At 38.3% G+C, this 17,494-nt stretch overlaps 1 protein-coding gene across 1 annotated transcript in view; it reads right to left on the bottom strand.

Moving 5' to 3' along the window:
• Positions 1-17,463, bottom strand: part of LOC135461889 (uncharacterized) — a 36,210-nt gene extending 18,747 nt beyond the window's left edge. Inside the window, exons 1-12 of the mRNA XM_064739167.1 lie at positions 17,190-17,463; positions 15,075-15,217; positions 14,643-14,745; positions 14,009-14,064; positions 13,663-13,764; positions 12,596-12,709; positions 11,188-11,257; positions 9,896-9,980; positions 8,919-8,982; positions 4,668-4,779; positions 3,974-4,090; positions 2,955-3,026 (exon numbers count right to left, since the gene is read on the bottom strand). Of these exons, the coding sequence (XP_064595237.1) occupies positions 2,955-3,026; positions 3,974-4,090; positions 4,668-4,779; positions 8,919-8,982; positions 9,896-9,980; positions 11,188-11,257; positions 12,596-12,709; positions 13,663-13,764; positions 14,009-14,064; positions 14,643-14,745; positions 15,075-15,217; positions 17,190-17,202 (1,051 nt within the window). The 5' untranslated portion in view covers positions 17,203-17,463. The remainder of the gene's footprint in view (positions 1-2,954; positions 3,027-3,973; positions 4,091-4,667; positions 4,780-8,918; positions 8,983-9,895; positions 9,981-11,187; positions 11,258-12,595; positions 12,710-13,662; positions 13,765-14,008; positions 14,065-14,642; positions 14,746-15,074; positions 15,218-17,189) is intronic.
• Positions 17,464-17,494: the final 31 nt, after the last annotated feature.

Genomic DNA, 17,494 nt, shown 5'->3' with positions numbered 1-17,494 from the left:
ATGTTTTCTGTAATCCTTCAGTAATTCTTACTTCACATCATCTACTTATTTGTGAATAATAAAGACCATAACGTCACAAATGTATGTTACAGCGGCAGCAAGCCAAACTTCGCTAACCACCATTTTCAACTAGAGTTGGAATAAACTGGTGGAATTATTTCATTGAAACCAATGAGATGTACACCATATACAGGGTGAATGACAAATTGTTTGGGAGTCTTAGCTTCAATTTGTGTGTTAATAATGAACAGAAATGAACTATAATCTCTTATATTTTGTAAAAAGATGATTTTAATTTTGGGAAGAGCAGCTGAGTCCCCTCTAGCAACCGAGTCACATGATTTGAAAACGGTGGCTTGCAAAGTTCTGATGCCGTCCCAGGGGGTGCATCTGTTACATTTGCATTATTTGCGAAGTTATGGCCTTTACTATTCTCATATAATGAGGTGATATGAATTCAGAATTAGTTTAAGATCACGGGACACCTCTTTTGTGGCGTACAGCATTGGCACTTTGGAGAGCTCAGGTGACAGGACCGAGTTCCAGGTGAGTGAATGTAATGGTTCAGAGTGGTTAATGTGGAAGCTAAGCTGGGAACATGACCAACCAATCTCAAAGCTTATGTACAAAATGAGTACATCAACATATCACATAAGGGAATCCATGAACCAATGGACTAGGCTCTTAAAATACTGTAAAACGTGCAGAAAATATTAAAGTGTGTGAATGCTGAGGGTTTAACATCGTAATTTACAATTTTTCCAGTTACATTACGATGAAGCATGTGCTTGTAATGTACCTCCTTCTTGCAGGATGGATTTCCACCGCTCTTTTGTCTAGTGCTGCTTCCCTGAGAGGACTTACCAAAGGCAAGTAAGGCGCCCTGCCTGAACCATTATACTGATTACACAGGTCAACCAGTCATTGCACTATCCCCTTAACGCTGAATGCCAAGTGAGGAAGCTACAACTTCCTCTTTTAAGGTCTTAGATGTGACTCGACCCAGGATTGACCCTGGATCTACTGCACCCCAAACTATTGGGGCTGGTCAAAAAAAATATTAGATAATTAGACAGATAATATTTTAAAATAGACAACAAGATTTAGCATATGATCATCTGTTTATATGAAGGTAAATAATCCCTAATTAAAGTACACATGTGCAACAGGTGTATAGTAGAGGAAGAGCCTTGTAACAAAGCAACCTGTCAACGTTACACAGATGGCAGCAGGAAGCTGATAGTTATTATCACTTTATTACACAAATTTCAGCCTGATTACGAGACAATGATCTGGTGTGTACCACAGCCAGACAGATCACCCAGTCAAACAGTCAAACCAGGCACAAAACCAGCCTTGTTCCTTTGTTTGTTACAGTACTACATAAAACTCAAAAAGGAGATAAAATATACTAGTTTAGTGCTCATCCAATTAATAAAAAATCACAAAAAAATACAGAAAAAAAAACTCAACCAACTCACATAAACCATGTTGAATCCAAAAAAAGTTTGCATTTTAATGGGTTATAATTTTTGTTATAATGTTATAATTTTTGGGTTATTAACTGATCAACATTGTAGTTTCTGAAAAAAAAACTGCAAAAATAGAAAAAAATAAAACCTGGGCACTGGCGTTTCCAGTCAAACACTACTTGAATCAAATAGGTATCAGATAAGTAAAAGTAAAATAAAGGCCCAAAGCAACAGATTTTCCAGGGCTATTATCCCAGTTGTACTGAACTTGAATGACAGGCAGACATACAAACATTGGTTTAGCTGATGTAGAATCAGAGTTTAAGCAGAAGTGCTGGCTCATGTCCCACCCACTCCTATTAGACACTGGTGCGCTACATTTTGATGTTCCGTTCTTTGGATGAGGTTTTTTTTTTTTTTTATAACCTGCTACCATATTTCCCCAGCACTTCATGTCTCCAAGACCTTCTTGGTCTCATTTATCACCTCACGGACAAGCTAGGTACTAATTCCTACCTTTCTCATTGCTTGATACAATCCTTCGAATCAACATCATGAGCCGGTCTGAGCCTGAGTTCTGTCCATTGACTGTGATATCAACAATATCTGTGATACCAGAACTCATTTCACAGACACAGTTCCCTGAGAAGTGCTCACCTATGACCTTTACCCTTTCACCTCTTAACACACAAAATATATTTATATGATGGTGTTCCTATTTGGGCTAGATTCAGATACAAAGTGGCAAAAATCCAAAACCTCAACAACAGCCGCACTGGCATCAGAAAATGTTTGTTCACCCTAATAAAGCTGAGGACTAGAGGTAAGTGCTATGGTCTGTGAACCAAGTAAATTATAAGAACTAAAATGTACTTTGAGGTCACGGCTGGCAAAATAGAAATAACCCAGTGGCTTGCCCTAAGGTGAGCACTGACATACCATGACCTATAGTCAATTTACACACCTCTCAAAATATATTCAGCATAGAGGTTGGCACTGGAGTGACCACTGTTTAGCCCAGTCGATATTCTAAGTACACATTCACCATCACATGTCTTTGGCACTTGTCCAGATCTCCTGAGCCATGTATATAATTTAGCACACTTTTGTAGCACAAAAATATTTCCACAATAGAAAGTGACAGAACTTCCCCCCCCCCCCTAAAAAACTCTCTTTATATGTATACTCTATTTGCATATTTAAAGAGGCTGACATCACCATTGATTTTTACACTTCATGACTTAAAAGCACAAAAAAGTTTTAGATAAGGGAATAATCAAATGTCTGTTATATTTTATTTATTTAAAGCCTTTGAGCAGGAAAAAAAACAAAGAAAAAATAATGACAGTTTAAGTACCGAGGACCCCACCTTTGTGGTTTAAATCCTTATCACAGAAGAATTTTCACACTGCAAAAAAACCCCTATTCTTCCTGTGATCGACATGAGACATATAACTGCACAAATCAGACAAATAAGCTCACCTGCTGATGCAGTCTGAAGTCCTGTGCCTGTCTGAGGAGAGATGGCCAATGTCACTGCTCCTTCCTGATTACCTGTTGTGTAACAACAACACACCCATTCACTACAGACTCAATAAAAAGTGTTCCAAGTGAAAGACACTGATGAACTATGCCATTACTACATTCTAAGCACACATGCTGCTTGTGTGGTATTGTTCAGATTCTAAGTCTCATAATGTTCAAAATTCTACCAAATCAACTTCACGACAAACTCAGTTTCTTATCAGTAAGCTTGTGGCTGCTTTTCTGGTCATATCACATCTTTCTCTCTCTCCCCTCTGTGACTGGAACGCCACATAACGGACACTAGGCATGACACCCCACTCAGTCACAGGCTCACAGTTGATTGAATTGATTCGATTGGTGTTTTACGCCGTACTCAAGAATATTTCACTTATACGACGGCGGCCAGCATTATGGTGGGAGGAAATCAGGCAGAGCCCGGGGGAAACTCACGACCATCCACAGGTTGCTGACAGACCTTCCCACATACGGCCAGAGAGGAAGCCAGACTTGAACTCACAGCGACCGCATTAGTGGGAGACTCCTGGGTCATTACGCTTCGCTAGCGCACTATCCAACTGAGCCACGGAGGCCCCCCAGGCTCACAGTGTACTGACACCAGGCATAATGTCCAACTCAGTCACAGTGTAAATGACTCCTGACATGATGTCCTATCTGGTCATAGTGCACTGACACCAAACACTGATGTCATACCCAGTCACACCATATCAAAAACCCGAAACAGACATTTGTCAACCAGCTGTCAACCAACATGGGCGTTCCAGGAAAATAACTGCGAGGCCAATTTCCAAAACTACGCTTAACACAATCCAAAACAGAACAAAGAAAGTATATGAAGTTCAAAATCAGGGCAGAATCATGCAAAGAGAAGCAGTAAACTGTTTCCAATGATATTGGAAAGGCGTAAAGTATATTTCTAGGCAAATGAGTGAAAGATATAGACTAGATGTCCTTACTCCATGCTGCTCTTGGCTTTCCTCTCGCAGGGACATCTGCTCCTGTCACATGACCAGTACTGTCTCCATGGACCACCGCCAGCTCAACAGACTCTTGCTGAGAATCAAATGTGTTGCCTTAAAAAGGACAAATAACAATAAGTTCTGAGAAAAAGATTGGCGTAATGTAAAAAAAAAAAGACATGACAATAAGCCAGATACAATGGAATCTTTTCAAGAATCATTCAAAATGTATAAATGCTCAATGTGGAACTTACGTCTTACTCTTTATAAATGCTCAAAGTGGCAGGATATCCTAAAAGCCACAGACTCCCTTCTGATTGGCCGATGCATCAGACATGATAGCAGACCATTGATTTTACCTTCAGTCTTTTTCACACACGAGTGCAGTGTTAATAACCTAGCTTAGCAGACTTCCCCATATCATAAACCAGCCAATCAGTGGTAATTGTGTTGTGCATTATTTTTCTCATCACAAAGACATGTATATATATTTATTTATTTATTCATTTATTTATTTCATTGGTGTTTTACTCAGTACTCAAGAATATTTCACTTATTCGATGACGGCCAGCATTATGGTGGAAAGAAACCGGGCTGAGCCCATGGAAACACCCACACCATGACCATCCGCGGGTTGCTGTCATTCCTTCCCAGCTACTGCGGGAGATCAACGAAGCATGCAGCCACTCACCGTGTATAGAGTGGTTGTAAGAAACAGGAGCTGTGGCTGGTCTCCCCTTGACGTCGGACAACTGCTCTATCAGTCCCACGTGTGAAATCCCATTGGACTGTGCAGACTTGGGCTGATGGTGAAAAAAAAAAAATTACATGAACACAGAAAGAATGACAAGGATTGCCAATAAAAAGCTGTGTTAATCATAGTGACAACTGTGATCAAGGCCTACTGCCAAAACACTGAGACAAGCACAGTTTGCACCACGCTGTGACTGGTACTGCCCAATGCTGTGACTGGTACTGCCTAATGCTGTGACTGGTACTGCCCAATGCTGTGACTGGTACTGCCTCATGTTGTGACTGGTACTGCCCCAATGCTGTGACTGGAACTGCCCAATGCTGTGACTGGTACTGCCTCAATGTTGTGACTGGTACTGCCCAATGCTGTGACTGGTACTGCCCAATGTTGTGACTGGTACTGCCCCAATGCTGTGACTGGTACTGCCCAATCCTGTGACTGGTACTGCCCTAATGCTGTGACTGGTACTGCCCCAATGCTGTGACAAGTACAAGTACTGTGCAAGACTAGCATTGCATGCACCATCATGTGACATGTTGTGCCACTATGACAGGTAACATAACTGCCACTTTCTGACCTATCAAATTCACTTACAAAATGTTCTTCACATAAAATTAATTCTTAAATTGTTTAAACACCATATTGAAGACGTTTTCATGTCATATACAACAGCAAGGAGTTGATAGTTGCTGGCCTATGGCAAGTAACTCACACACTTTCCCACAAGTCCCATGCACCCTACATAGATACCTATAGATATACACTTCTACAGGTAGGTAGTTGTCTCCAAAAAAAATCCAACTTCAGGACCAACTGTATGGCCACACAAATTGGCTTTTTACAACCAGGGTCCTTAAGAACAGTGGAAGTAGAAGAACATCTAAGATCTTCTGTGAACCAACGCTGTGCGTGGGTTGCTTGGCTATTGTAAAATAAGCATAATAACCAGCTGGTTATAATCTACTCCTGATAACCAAATAAAAGAATTAAGCTGGGCCTAATTCGTGCACTATGATGTCATGAATAGACAAAAAAAATCCACATTATTTCTATACCACACAGGCTAACAGAAAAGGTTTACGTAAGGTTGTAAGACTTTCATTCTGAATGTACACATAAACATGGATGTTCATTGTGTTGTACTACAGCATATTTCTTTCATAGGACATAGCCTAGCAGACAGTTCTGCACCTTTTGAGCTTGGCTCTTAACAAACCTCAATCTTGATTGGCCAAACCCAAGCCTAACAAAACCATGTGTTACAAAACATCATTTTCTTAATTTTTACCCCTTATAACTGTTTATATTAGTCTCAGCCAATTCAGATATACTGTGATTTGTATGAGGACTGTACATGTGTAACCTGTAGAACTGGGTTAATGTTTATGTAACACAGCTTACATGCTGTACAGTACCTGCATGTTACAACTTACAGAACACTTTCCTGCTCATCGGGAGGTAACAAATACTGAACAATCAACAAAACATGTATTTACAGCTTTCCCACTTTACATGTGAACTATTTCATTTATGAGTGGGTACCGGTACAGTGCACATTATAGCATATACCATACCTAGTAGTACCATCAACACAGCCATATTCACACATAATCAAACTGAAACCAGTAATTAATTGGCATAGAGGTATTAAAATTCTGATATTAGAGATATATTTATACCCAAACAGAAACAAAAGAGAATGTGATGATTTCCTTAAGAAGTAAAACTAATATTTCATATCAGTAAATATCACACTTGCTTATTAGATTTTATTATAACCTGCGTAGAACAATGAGCTTTGACTAACAATCCATTCAACAGAATTGAAAGAATTACATAACCAGGCTTGTATATATGTACCAATACCATATAAATGTTATAAAAGAACAATGAACACACTTACGCTAAACATAATTATATATTTTGAAATACCATGAAAAATATTTTCGAAAGACAATAATTCATCCAATTTACTTTACAAACTGGGTGTATGTACCTGCAGCACTATAAGCAAATGGTACATAGACATTAAGACTTTCACAGATTAGAAAAACTGTAGAAGTTCTCCTGAAGTATCATCACTCAATCATCTACAAACTCAAAATGTGGATGCGAACGTGTGCTGTTATAGGTATGTTCCACAGTGACAACATCCCTCCTCTGGGACAAAAAACACAGATTACATGAAAATGCTTACTGTTTGGGTAGAAACCTTGCTGTAAACTTTACACAACTCATCAGATGTCAATAATCCCATGTAAATTCACTTCAGTAGATAGACCACATGCTGGTACCTCCAAAGAGCCCCACTATTACCCCAGGATAGTAAGACTTCAGAGAATGTAGTACACTTTAGGCTAGCCAGGTCAAGTACAGACATGTCCCTCAGTAAGAACCTAGTTAAATCAATGATTTATACTGGACAAATCTATCAGTGGTTGGGAGCCATCATTGTTGGCTGGAGCTCTAAGGAGGGTACAGAGGGGTGGGCCTGTTCACAATCAGCAGGTATACCAACATTGGTTCCTTTAACACAATGACTGAACAATGAGAGGAACTACCTGAAAACCTGATATCGCTGGTTTAGATTTCCAATGGAGTGAAACAAGCTGAAAATTCAGTAAAGTTGTTACTGGTTATGTTTCTAATTTTGGCATCATCTTTGTCTAAATTGGTAATTATAATGTTAAAATGAAACTGAGCCAATATGCATAAATCTTAGCAGTGTTCACATTTACTGTAACCTACTGTGCACAATTAAATAAGATTGGAAAATAAAATTGTGAGAAATGACTGAAATATTGTAGAATACATCATGTAACCCTGCTTAAAAACAATGTAAAAAAAAACTTTCACTTGCTCTGTATGCCTGTGCTTGAGTACATTTAGTAGAGTACAGAAATACGGAAGTCTAGAGAAAGTTATAACAAGCACTGGCACTCTCGTAGTGCTCTGCAATATTGAACACCATGCAGTATAAAGCTGCCTATGCTCAGTTGGTTTGGAAGTCTTCACGTCTTCATATACACTGTACAAGGAGAGCACACCCAGTCACTTTATATGACTCTTCTTCCCTGAAAACTGCCAGCTTTGACTTATTATTTTCTGCATCAGTCAAATGCATGTATTGCTGTTGATTGGTTGATTGACTGATCACACCCGCCCTGATGTTGCCTGTGACCCTGTACCAGTAATAATGTATCAAACTGCCAAACTACCAGACTCACAGACATCACAACAGAGATCATATTAACAATTTATAAGAATTAATGTACATGATTATGACTATAACCTAAAGCAAAAATTTGCACAGGTATCTTTTCTTTTCACCATTTCTACAGAGGTATCTTGACTAATGATCAAAAAAACAAATATATCTTAACTTAAAACTATAAATGTAACCGTTCTGCTCATCATTGATTTTTTCATGAGAGTTATCTTGACAAATTAGCCTTTATATTTATTTACTTAACATAATCTCCAATAATATTTTCACTTTATCAAGTTTATGAGTGGGAGGAAACAGGAGTGGTGTGAGTAATCCACTGTGGCTGTGAAGCCCGGCCCCTTGTCAAAAACCAATGTCACTACTCTTGCGAAACAATAAACTCTACTATGTTGGCTTCCGTACTTCTGTTTTTACAACATGAAATATAAATCCTAAGATGAATTGCTGTTCTTTGTGACTTAAGTTTAATACGAAGAATTATCAAGAGGGCGTCACAGTCCATGTACTATTATTCTCAGGTGACTGATCAATGACAGACAACTCTGCTATTGAATCTGTTAAGGTGGTAAGCAGAATTTCGGAGCCTCAAGATAAACCTTGTCAGGAGGCATTTCAATAGGCTTCCGAACTACTGGCAGATGTATGCATATACACTGGCACTACACGTTTAAGAGTTCTAACTGTAATCTGCCCGATTTCCACCCACCATAATGCTGGCTGCCGTCGTATAAGTGAAATGTTCTTTCAGTATGGCCTAAAGCACCAATCAAATGAATGAATAACTGAAGCATGCAGTTCTGCAGTGTTAACAACATGCAACATGTAAAATCAATATATCACACAATGAGACAAAAAGTTTATGGATGGATGGATGGATGGACGAACTGATATACGTCATATCATAACCCCTCATTAATGACCTGCTTATGACAGGTCAAACTTCCCAGTGTTCACCTCACCCTGGTGTCAGCCTTCTCAGATGCAGTCTGTTTCCTGTTGCTGTACAGCCACTCTGTCTTTAATCTGAAAATGAAGTACACTTCTTATATTCCATTTCACCATTCTTTGAAAATTCTGTGTTGGGACACTATCAAAAAAATAGTGCGTGGGTAATATTTCTTTTTTTCATCTTTTTATTCTGGATAATGAAAAAAAAAAGAGGGATTTTAAAGAAATAAACTTTTGTTGTTTTTTTTCACGGAGTAGGACTGTTTGTTTGGAGGGTAAGTCAGGTCACACTCAACACACATATTTTTAATGATGGTCTTTAAAAGTGACCGATACATTGTAAAACAATCAACTCTCTCCACTTGATACAATATCTGTGATCAGCTACAGACTCTTTCTACGGCTGCACTCATTGCTGTCTGAGCTATAGTCACTAGACAAGAGATGATCTGGTTTGGATGTGTCTGGTCTAATGTTCAATATTTAACCAAAACAAAACCATCTCACAGTGGTTCTACAGATATGCACCTTGATAGTGCTGTCTCACTGAAGGATAGTGATGACGCCCAGTATACTGACACCAGGCTCACCAGACCCTGCCCTTTGCCAAGTATACTGAGGCATGCCGAGAAGCTAAGTGGGGTGGGGATGTATTTATGTATGTATGTACTTAACAATTTTTCAGTCATATGATGACAAGAAGTCATAATGTGTGTATACATATACTGTGTCTCCTTGCGATGGGACGAGTCCAAGAAGCCAAAGTGCTGCTGCCACTAAAGTATCACGCCACCCAGTCGCATTATACTGACATCGGGCCAACCAGTCAGGTTTCCTTGATCAAAGTTCTAACTGCAGCAGGAATTACCATTTTTAAACTCTTTGGGGCGAACTAACCCTGGTTTGATCTGACTTCTAGGCAAACACTCTAACCATTAGGCCACATAAAGGAAGACTATGCCTATAACTGTCTGACTCATTTGCTTACCTTTCTTTCTCAGAAATAATATGACCATCCAGGACTTTGAGAGTTTCACAGCAGCTTATGGCTAGAGGCCGATAATCAAAATCTGTTTGTACAGTCAAGAAAACAAGAAGCATTTCCTCCAACGCTTATCAAATACCCAATTAAATCAAAATCTAAGGGAATTTATTTGAGATTCCCATTGAAATCAACACAAAACAGTATGATTAAATACAGTAAGTAAAAAGTTCTTGCAATCTAAGTCTCTTGCAAGTATTTTTGGTTTATGTACAGGTTTGTGTAATTAAGTCTTCACTAAGACTAGTAAACCCAATACACATTTAAATAAATTTATGTATTTATCTGATTGTTGTTTAATATCATACTCAAATTTTTTTTACTTATGTGATGGCAGTCTGTATTATGGGTTGAGGAGACTCAAGTGCACAGGGTAAATCACCAAGTTTTTGGCAAGTTACTAACGGCGGGTCTACAGATGTGCACACCATATTGGTGGGGTTTTCTTCAGTCTTCAACAAAAACTGGGCAAACGGCCTCACAAGTCTCCTCAGTGGAATTCACAAATTTCCTGTCCAAAGCTGGGATTGAACCTGCACTTTGTGTGTGCTATAGTGACTAGCTCTCACGTGTAAATAAATGAGTAGCAGTTTACAAGTACACAGTATATTCACATAAAAGTGCATTCTTGACAATTTTAGCATCAAATGACATTGCACTTTTCAACACCTATGACAATCAAGCTAGATCTATTTCCAGGCATGAACAAGATAAGATATGCCTTGAGAACAAAGATCTGGTACATTGACTGACAGAAGGTGGTTAATCTGGAGAGATGTCCGTCATTAAGCCAGTAACTGGCTGACTCTCCTCCTCTAATGGATCTATCATTCACTGCTGGTAACCAGCCTTTTTCTACCTGTCAATACATGATCAATACATACTGATGAGTGTTTTAGCTGCAAAATCTGATCTTGCATGTCTACTTATCTAAAACATATTGGTACCAACTTTACAATTATGCTATGAGTAAGGCCAAAATATTCCTATCCAATACACACTGTGTACATGCATAAAGATGTTGACAGACGTGTAAGAGTAAGAGTAGGCCTACAGAGGTACTGTAACCACTGATATTGATTATTAATACATGGTACAACCATTGACCATTGACCACTGACCATATATGTGTACATATACATTAGTTATGTGTGCCATGAGTGAGAAGCATGGAATGCGGCCAAATTATAAATGTGGAGAGCAAATATGAGTGCATGTCTAAAATCACAGAGGATATGGTTGAGCTGTCATGGGATTGTTCATGATTGAAAGCTGCTCCAAATGGATAAGACTTGACAAACAGGAAATCTGCAACATTCCAAAGACAACAGAAATCAACTAGTAACATGCTACAGTTCATTTTCTGCTAATTGTATTTTAATCACCACATTTCTGTGTACACCTCAACTTCAATATTGCACGCCTCAACATATGTAAATCATAAATGTGTACACCAAATTGTTCACCAAGCTGTTTTTACACCACTTCTTTACAAACTTTCATTAGTTTTAGTGAAAAAAACCTTCAAATTTTCTTTATCTTATTTACACTCTAAGGCTGGGCTATCATGTTATCATCTTATAAAGCCATAATATACTGCTAATATGGCTTACAATAGGTCCCTACTGACTTACCTCCCTTCTCATCACTCTACCATATAAATGGTGCTTTTTGTTTAAACTGGAACCTTTGATAATGGCTGGTTTTGCAGCATTTTGAAGCTACAGCATTGAGTGGTATAAGTTGAGAATCTACCTTTAAGACAGAGGTGTGCTTGCTCTTATGTACCCAGAAAAAGAGCTAAAACAACTGGTGAAGACTTGTACAATCAACACTTACATCTATCAACACATCAAAATAAATGAACACAGAATGTATATGCTTCAACTTCAGTTCCATTTATGTTCTTTCTTCACTTACATGTGAATTGGGCTAATTTGAATGGGGCGGGTATTTTGAGTATTTATAGACCAGTGAATGCCATAGTGAGCAAAAGCACAGGATAAAAAGCATTTTCGTGACTGCTAATGGCTGTAGGTATTGTAGGAAGTAACTTTTTGTGTCTCAACAGACTGGATTTCTCTCAGTTTTGTGTGTTAAAAGGCACTTTCAGAAGCACATATTGGCCTTTCCATGTTACTTTGGACAACTTAATTAAGGAAATCAGAAAAATCCACAAGACTTTGTTAGTGGCTCTATAAGGTAGACAAATCAATCAGAATGTAACTTCACTACATCCACTATGTTCCTTCTGTAGTTTCATGCGTCAAAACTGAATCTTAAGCTACAGCATGACTTTTAACGTTTGACAAGGAAGGTGTAGAGCTATCATTATTCAACATTGCACTTTGTCGTTACCCATCTCATAGGCCACAGACTGGGTGGCTAGCTAACTTCATACAACACAGTTAAAAAAAAGTAGGTAGATTTGTACCCCCAAAAACCTTGTTATGATGGAGTACATGTAGTACAGATTTCCTGTTCATATTTCAGAAAGAGAATGTTTTTGGTCCTTTCTCTGCAAAAACTTCTGCTGAATTCTCCAGTTCAATTTCTGTTAATCATAAATGCAATTTTAGACACAAGAATGAATTTTGATGAAGGCACTTCTGTGTAGCAAAGAATATATGTTTTTTGTTTACAAACCTCTGCCAAGTTGTCCAGTTCATTTTCTGCTAATGACAAGGCCACAATGGAGTTGGGCAGGAAGTCTGGAACTGTCCGTACAGAACTGATCATATTGCCATGCAGCAACAGGGTCTGTAATTAGACAGAAGGAGAAATATATAGCAGAGATAGCAGAAAAAATAGCAGACAACATCCTGGGAATTTGAAAATTTAAGCAGGTCTTGATGTAATTTTTTTGTTTTTGGTGTGAGCTTGTGTACAGTGTAATACCTTCTCGTCACAACTAACAAAACATTAAAAACGTCAAAAGAGCAAAAAACAGATCTACATGTAACTCAGTTCTGCACACTGCATCCGAGATTTGATGACTGCCATGAAAAACCTTTGACATGTCATTTTTAAGAGACAAAAGTAACTGCTTCCCTTGTTAAGGTTGTATCTTGATAGTAAATATTAAATCAGTCAGCTGATTAAACTGACATGTAAAAATAGGGTCAGATATGTATTCAAACTGGTGGAAGGTGTGGCATTGCACTCTCCAACTCCTCAGCATACAGATAATGAGATATGTTATATATGAAAGCCTGATAAGGCATGTCAACAACTCCATGTGGTGCAACCCAAATACCACATGTAAATCCTCACATGGTCTCTATCATGCCCACAAAGTTTCATGAATCATAACGGTAGGAGATGTGTTGACAATGACTCGCTATCTACAAGTCACTTTTGTAGGTTTGAAGAGCAAAAAACTCTGGAAAGAATGAATAATCACCCAAATAGTACCTGTACATCTTCACAAGGTCTCTGTCAAGCCCTGCTAAGCTTCATTAAAATCCAATCCAAATTGTCACGTTGACGAGGTAATTACGCGCAGAGTGATAAACAAGCAGCCCCAGAGGGCCCGTCAACGGCCATAGAGAAATCATAGGCAATGGGGATTTCATTAGCAGACTTTCAAAATATGAACAGAGAACATGATTACATATTAACATCCACAACTGTGGCTGTCACAAAACAGTAAGGACATTTATTACGGCAGTCAGAAAAGAAACGTGACCCATCAACATATAGCATAGACGTACCCTCAAATGACCCAGGAATGACAGGTCACTTAAAGAAGAGATACAGTTGTCAGAAAAATCCAAATGCTGAAGATGAATATTGGACGACAGGTTTTCGATGACCTGAAAAGAAAAAAAAAATGATTAATTGCTCAATACATTAGCTTCTGGTTTATAGTCATTGTATATGTATTAACAATATCATTACCACCATTTCGCATAATCGCCACCTTATGAAAATGGTTTTACATTTGTAAAACAAAATTCTTCAGTTTACTGTAACAGTAACTCCATGCACCATACTGATATTAGATAACACTGAGGTGATTGTAAAGGATTGTACCTATAGAAAACCAAATCAACCTACCTTGATACTGTTTCCAGATAAATTCAGCCACATTAGATTTGTCAGATTACTAAGACCTGACGAAAGAGAGAGGAGAGACCAAGATAAATTTAAAAGTGTACACGGAAAGTGTTTCTGGCACTAGAAGTTTTGGTTACTTCTATTTGCTTTTAAGTCATTTAGTTTTACATCTAACCAATGGCATCTACTCACATTTAGTAGATGTACATGTGCTATGTACATTTATATTTTTTAAACTTTACCCATTGAATACTAAAGCATATACATATTTTTGCTCCAAACACAAAGTGAAAAAACTCTTTGCAGCATTTAACACCAATGAAATAAATAAACACATAGGAAAAAAATACAGGAAAAACAACAATACAGGAAAACCAAATTCACATCATTTGTCTCAATAATGTAACACGAAAGCCTTAACCTTCAGTGTAGAGCTGTCTAATAACTACATAACTTTTCTAGCTTTATTAATATATTTACTCATTAATTTGACTGGTGTTTTTACTACTGATGATGATGATCTGATTCACATTTGATAGCTTTGAAAAGGGACCTGACAAATAATGATTGTATCCATTTCTTATACATACATGTATTATTATTTCAGTATCGGATTTTATAACCATCAAATTACCTTCAACTGAAACAATGCTATTGTTTGGCAAATTCAACATTCGCAGTGTCCTTAGCTTCTCTAGCCCATTCATTCTCACTATATGACTGTCAGCAACTGACAACTGAAAATATTAAACACCAAGGAGGTTTTACATTGCTAAAATCATTACAAAGAAAAAAAAAACATCTGTGTCTTATAAATATAACTAAGACGCAGTTATAAACTTCACGCAAATACGTAATTGAGTAAAACAAAAACATTGTGCTTTGTTCTGTTACATAACAATTGATAAAGATATCAAAAAAAGGGGGGGGGGAGAAAGAAGGGGAAAGAAATGAGATTACTTAAAATCAAAATCTTTGACAGCTAGCATAAGACAAACACAGAACTGCTATATGTGAGCTTGAATTAAAGTTACATAACTCGGAAGTACAATTCGGTTTTCTGTACCTCTTGGACTCGCTTGTACTGTTCCAAATTCTCCAATTTTGATATAGCGTTCTTGTCATATATAATAGTTGTTGGGTCCACATGAGGCAAGTATTCTATCTTTGTGACCCCTTTGCCAGTAAAATCCAAGATGCTTCCAACAGCTGAAATGCAACCAATTTCAGACAGTGAACTATAATGTACACATCTGTGCCACTTATTAGAAACATTTTCCCTGAAAGCAACTAACAATGTATTTATATGTGTACCTAATAAAACTTGTACAGATACTCACAAAACATGACGCAAGTGAAAACAATGGCCGTGTCAAGATAAAGCACTAGTCGACCTTCTAATGGATTATGTACACATTATGGACATTTTGGAAAAACTAATGTCGGCATAAGATTCATTAGCCCAACACTAAGCTGGATGTTCCTACCATAATGCCCAGCTTCAGTTATATAGACTTTCACGTGGACAATTTCACTTTAAAAAAATGTCTCAAACCTTACCGTATTTTTAGCTATCCACCGATTCCCTAAAACCCCCAAAATACAATATGTCAAAGCCAGCATTGGTAAGCCATCTTTCAACAGTAATCCAGCCAATTAAACTTTCGAATCAGACAACTCAAATCAACATCTGCCATGTTTGGAATTTTTTTTTCAACTTCGGACAAGGTGATGGGCCACAAAAATTATGTCCTACCCAACATTCTCTTTAAGAATTGCATGCCCTGTAAACAGAATGTTGAGTGGTATAAAATTTTCGCGACCCATCACTGCCCGATGTTGAGAAAGAAATTCCAAACATGGCGCACGTTAGTTTCATTTGTCCCACTCCAAAGTTTAAACTTGTCGATTACTGTTGAAAGTTGGTTTACTGATGCTGGCTTTGACATGTTTACAGTCCGTTCGACTTAGGGAATCGGTGGAGAGCAAAAATAAGATAGGGTTTTTTTTTAGTGAAATTGTCCGTATAAAAGCTTAGTATATGACCGAATCTAGGCATTACGGTAGGAATTCGCAGGACATCAGGAATTGTAGCCCGAGACCTTGGTCTAAGGTTGACTATTATATACTGAAATCCTGGAGCCAATGGCCACCCTTAGCCTGAGAGTTATGTTGACTCGATTCTGGTATAATGGCTAAGGCTTACATAGAGTTACCGCCTCGTTCAATTCCAATGCATGCCCATTAGATTCAGGCTGAATACACATATAGCATGGCAATTCTGAAAGCTAAAATATTTACGAACATTTCGCCACAATCATTACTAGACTCTACATCATCATTTCCCAAAATAGTCTTGTATTTAGCAAGCTGCCATGTTTTTAAAATCTCGGTCAGCAGGGCGCGCATGCGCAGCAGTGGTAAACCTTTCCATGAAATTTAGAATGGCACGGTAGACAGAGACAACGAGTCCATCATTCTGCTCCATAGCCTTCATACAATCGAAAATTCGCGCCTCCGCTGTAACTTGGCCTTCTGTTCATCAGAAAAGACAGCCAGCTGATCAAAACATAGAGATGTGGTGAAAGGTCAACAATGTATGCGCACCAAGCAACAACCCGATTTATTGGAGTTTTGCCCTGTAAATGCATGTACTGGTTCATTCTGCACGGATTTTGTGGTGTGGAGTTTCTACGCGCTAAGCCCTTTTTACATGCAACTATTTTAACCTGGATCACTCCTCGGCTGTGATCTACGCCTAACGCCATATTCAAAGATATCAGATGAGATTCTTGGTTATAGGAATTAGAGATGAGTGCAAAATTAGCGGAGAAAAGGCTTATTTTTTAATCGGTGAAACTTTGTTTCGACCTTGTCTTCCTACATACGTAAAGTCCACATACAGTAGTGTATGGCCGGGCCCTGTTGGATCGATACGAGGGCCTGTGCTGTGACAGGCACACTTTGGTCGACTCAGTGAATCAGTACATACCAAATGTAAGGTAAGGTTCGAGGTGTTATTTTTAGTGAATTTTAGTCAAAGTAACAGGCGCTTGGCGCCACGTTATCGTGCGTGGTGTCCCAGACTAGCTGAGCTAGATATTCTGCAACTGTCAAACCCTCCAAGAGTTTGGAAGCTGAAGTGATTGAAGCTTAACAGTGGCAAGAATCTTCCTTTTACCTTCTTTTTCCATAGTGGACTAAGTAACACACTTTAAAAAATCTGTTTAAAATGGCAACTGGAATAAATCAGTAAAAATTAGCAGTGGTTACGTTCCTTGCAACTTTTCACTGGAGGCTGCCATTTTAGAAACTTCCCGCGGCCGTGGCAAGAAGAATGTTTTCCATTGGCTCAAACATACATCAAATGTACGAGTCTGAGAAATGGCTATTCTGTGATAAAAGTACGAGTTACTTCCTTTTTCCGCTTGTCAACATGAAGTAAGAGATAATGCGCTTGTACCACGCGAAAAAATCTGTAGAATT

The sequence above is a fragment of the Liolophura sinensis genome, chromosome 1 (genome assembly GCF_032854445.1).
Source record: "Liolophura sinensis isolate JHLJ2023 chromosome 1, CUHK_Ljap_v2, whole genome shotgun sequence".
In the NCBI taxonomy this organism is placed as follows: domain Eukaryota; kingdom Metazoa; phylum Mollusca; class Polyplacophora; order Chitonida; family Chitonidae; genus Liolophura; species Liolophura sinensis.
The sequence above is the reverse complement of the archived record's forward strand: the minus strand, read 5'-3'. Positions and strand labels throughout refer to the sequence as shown.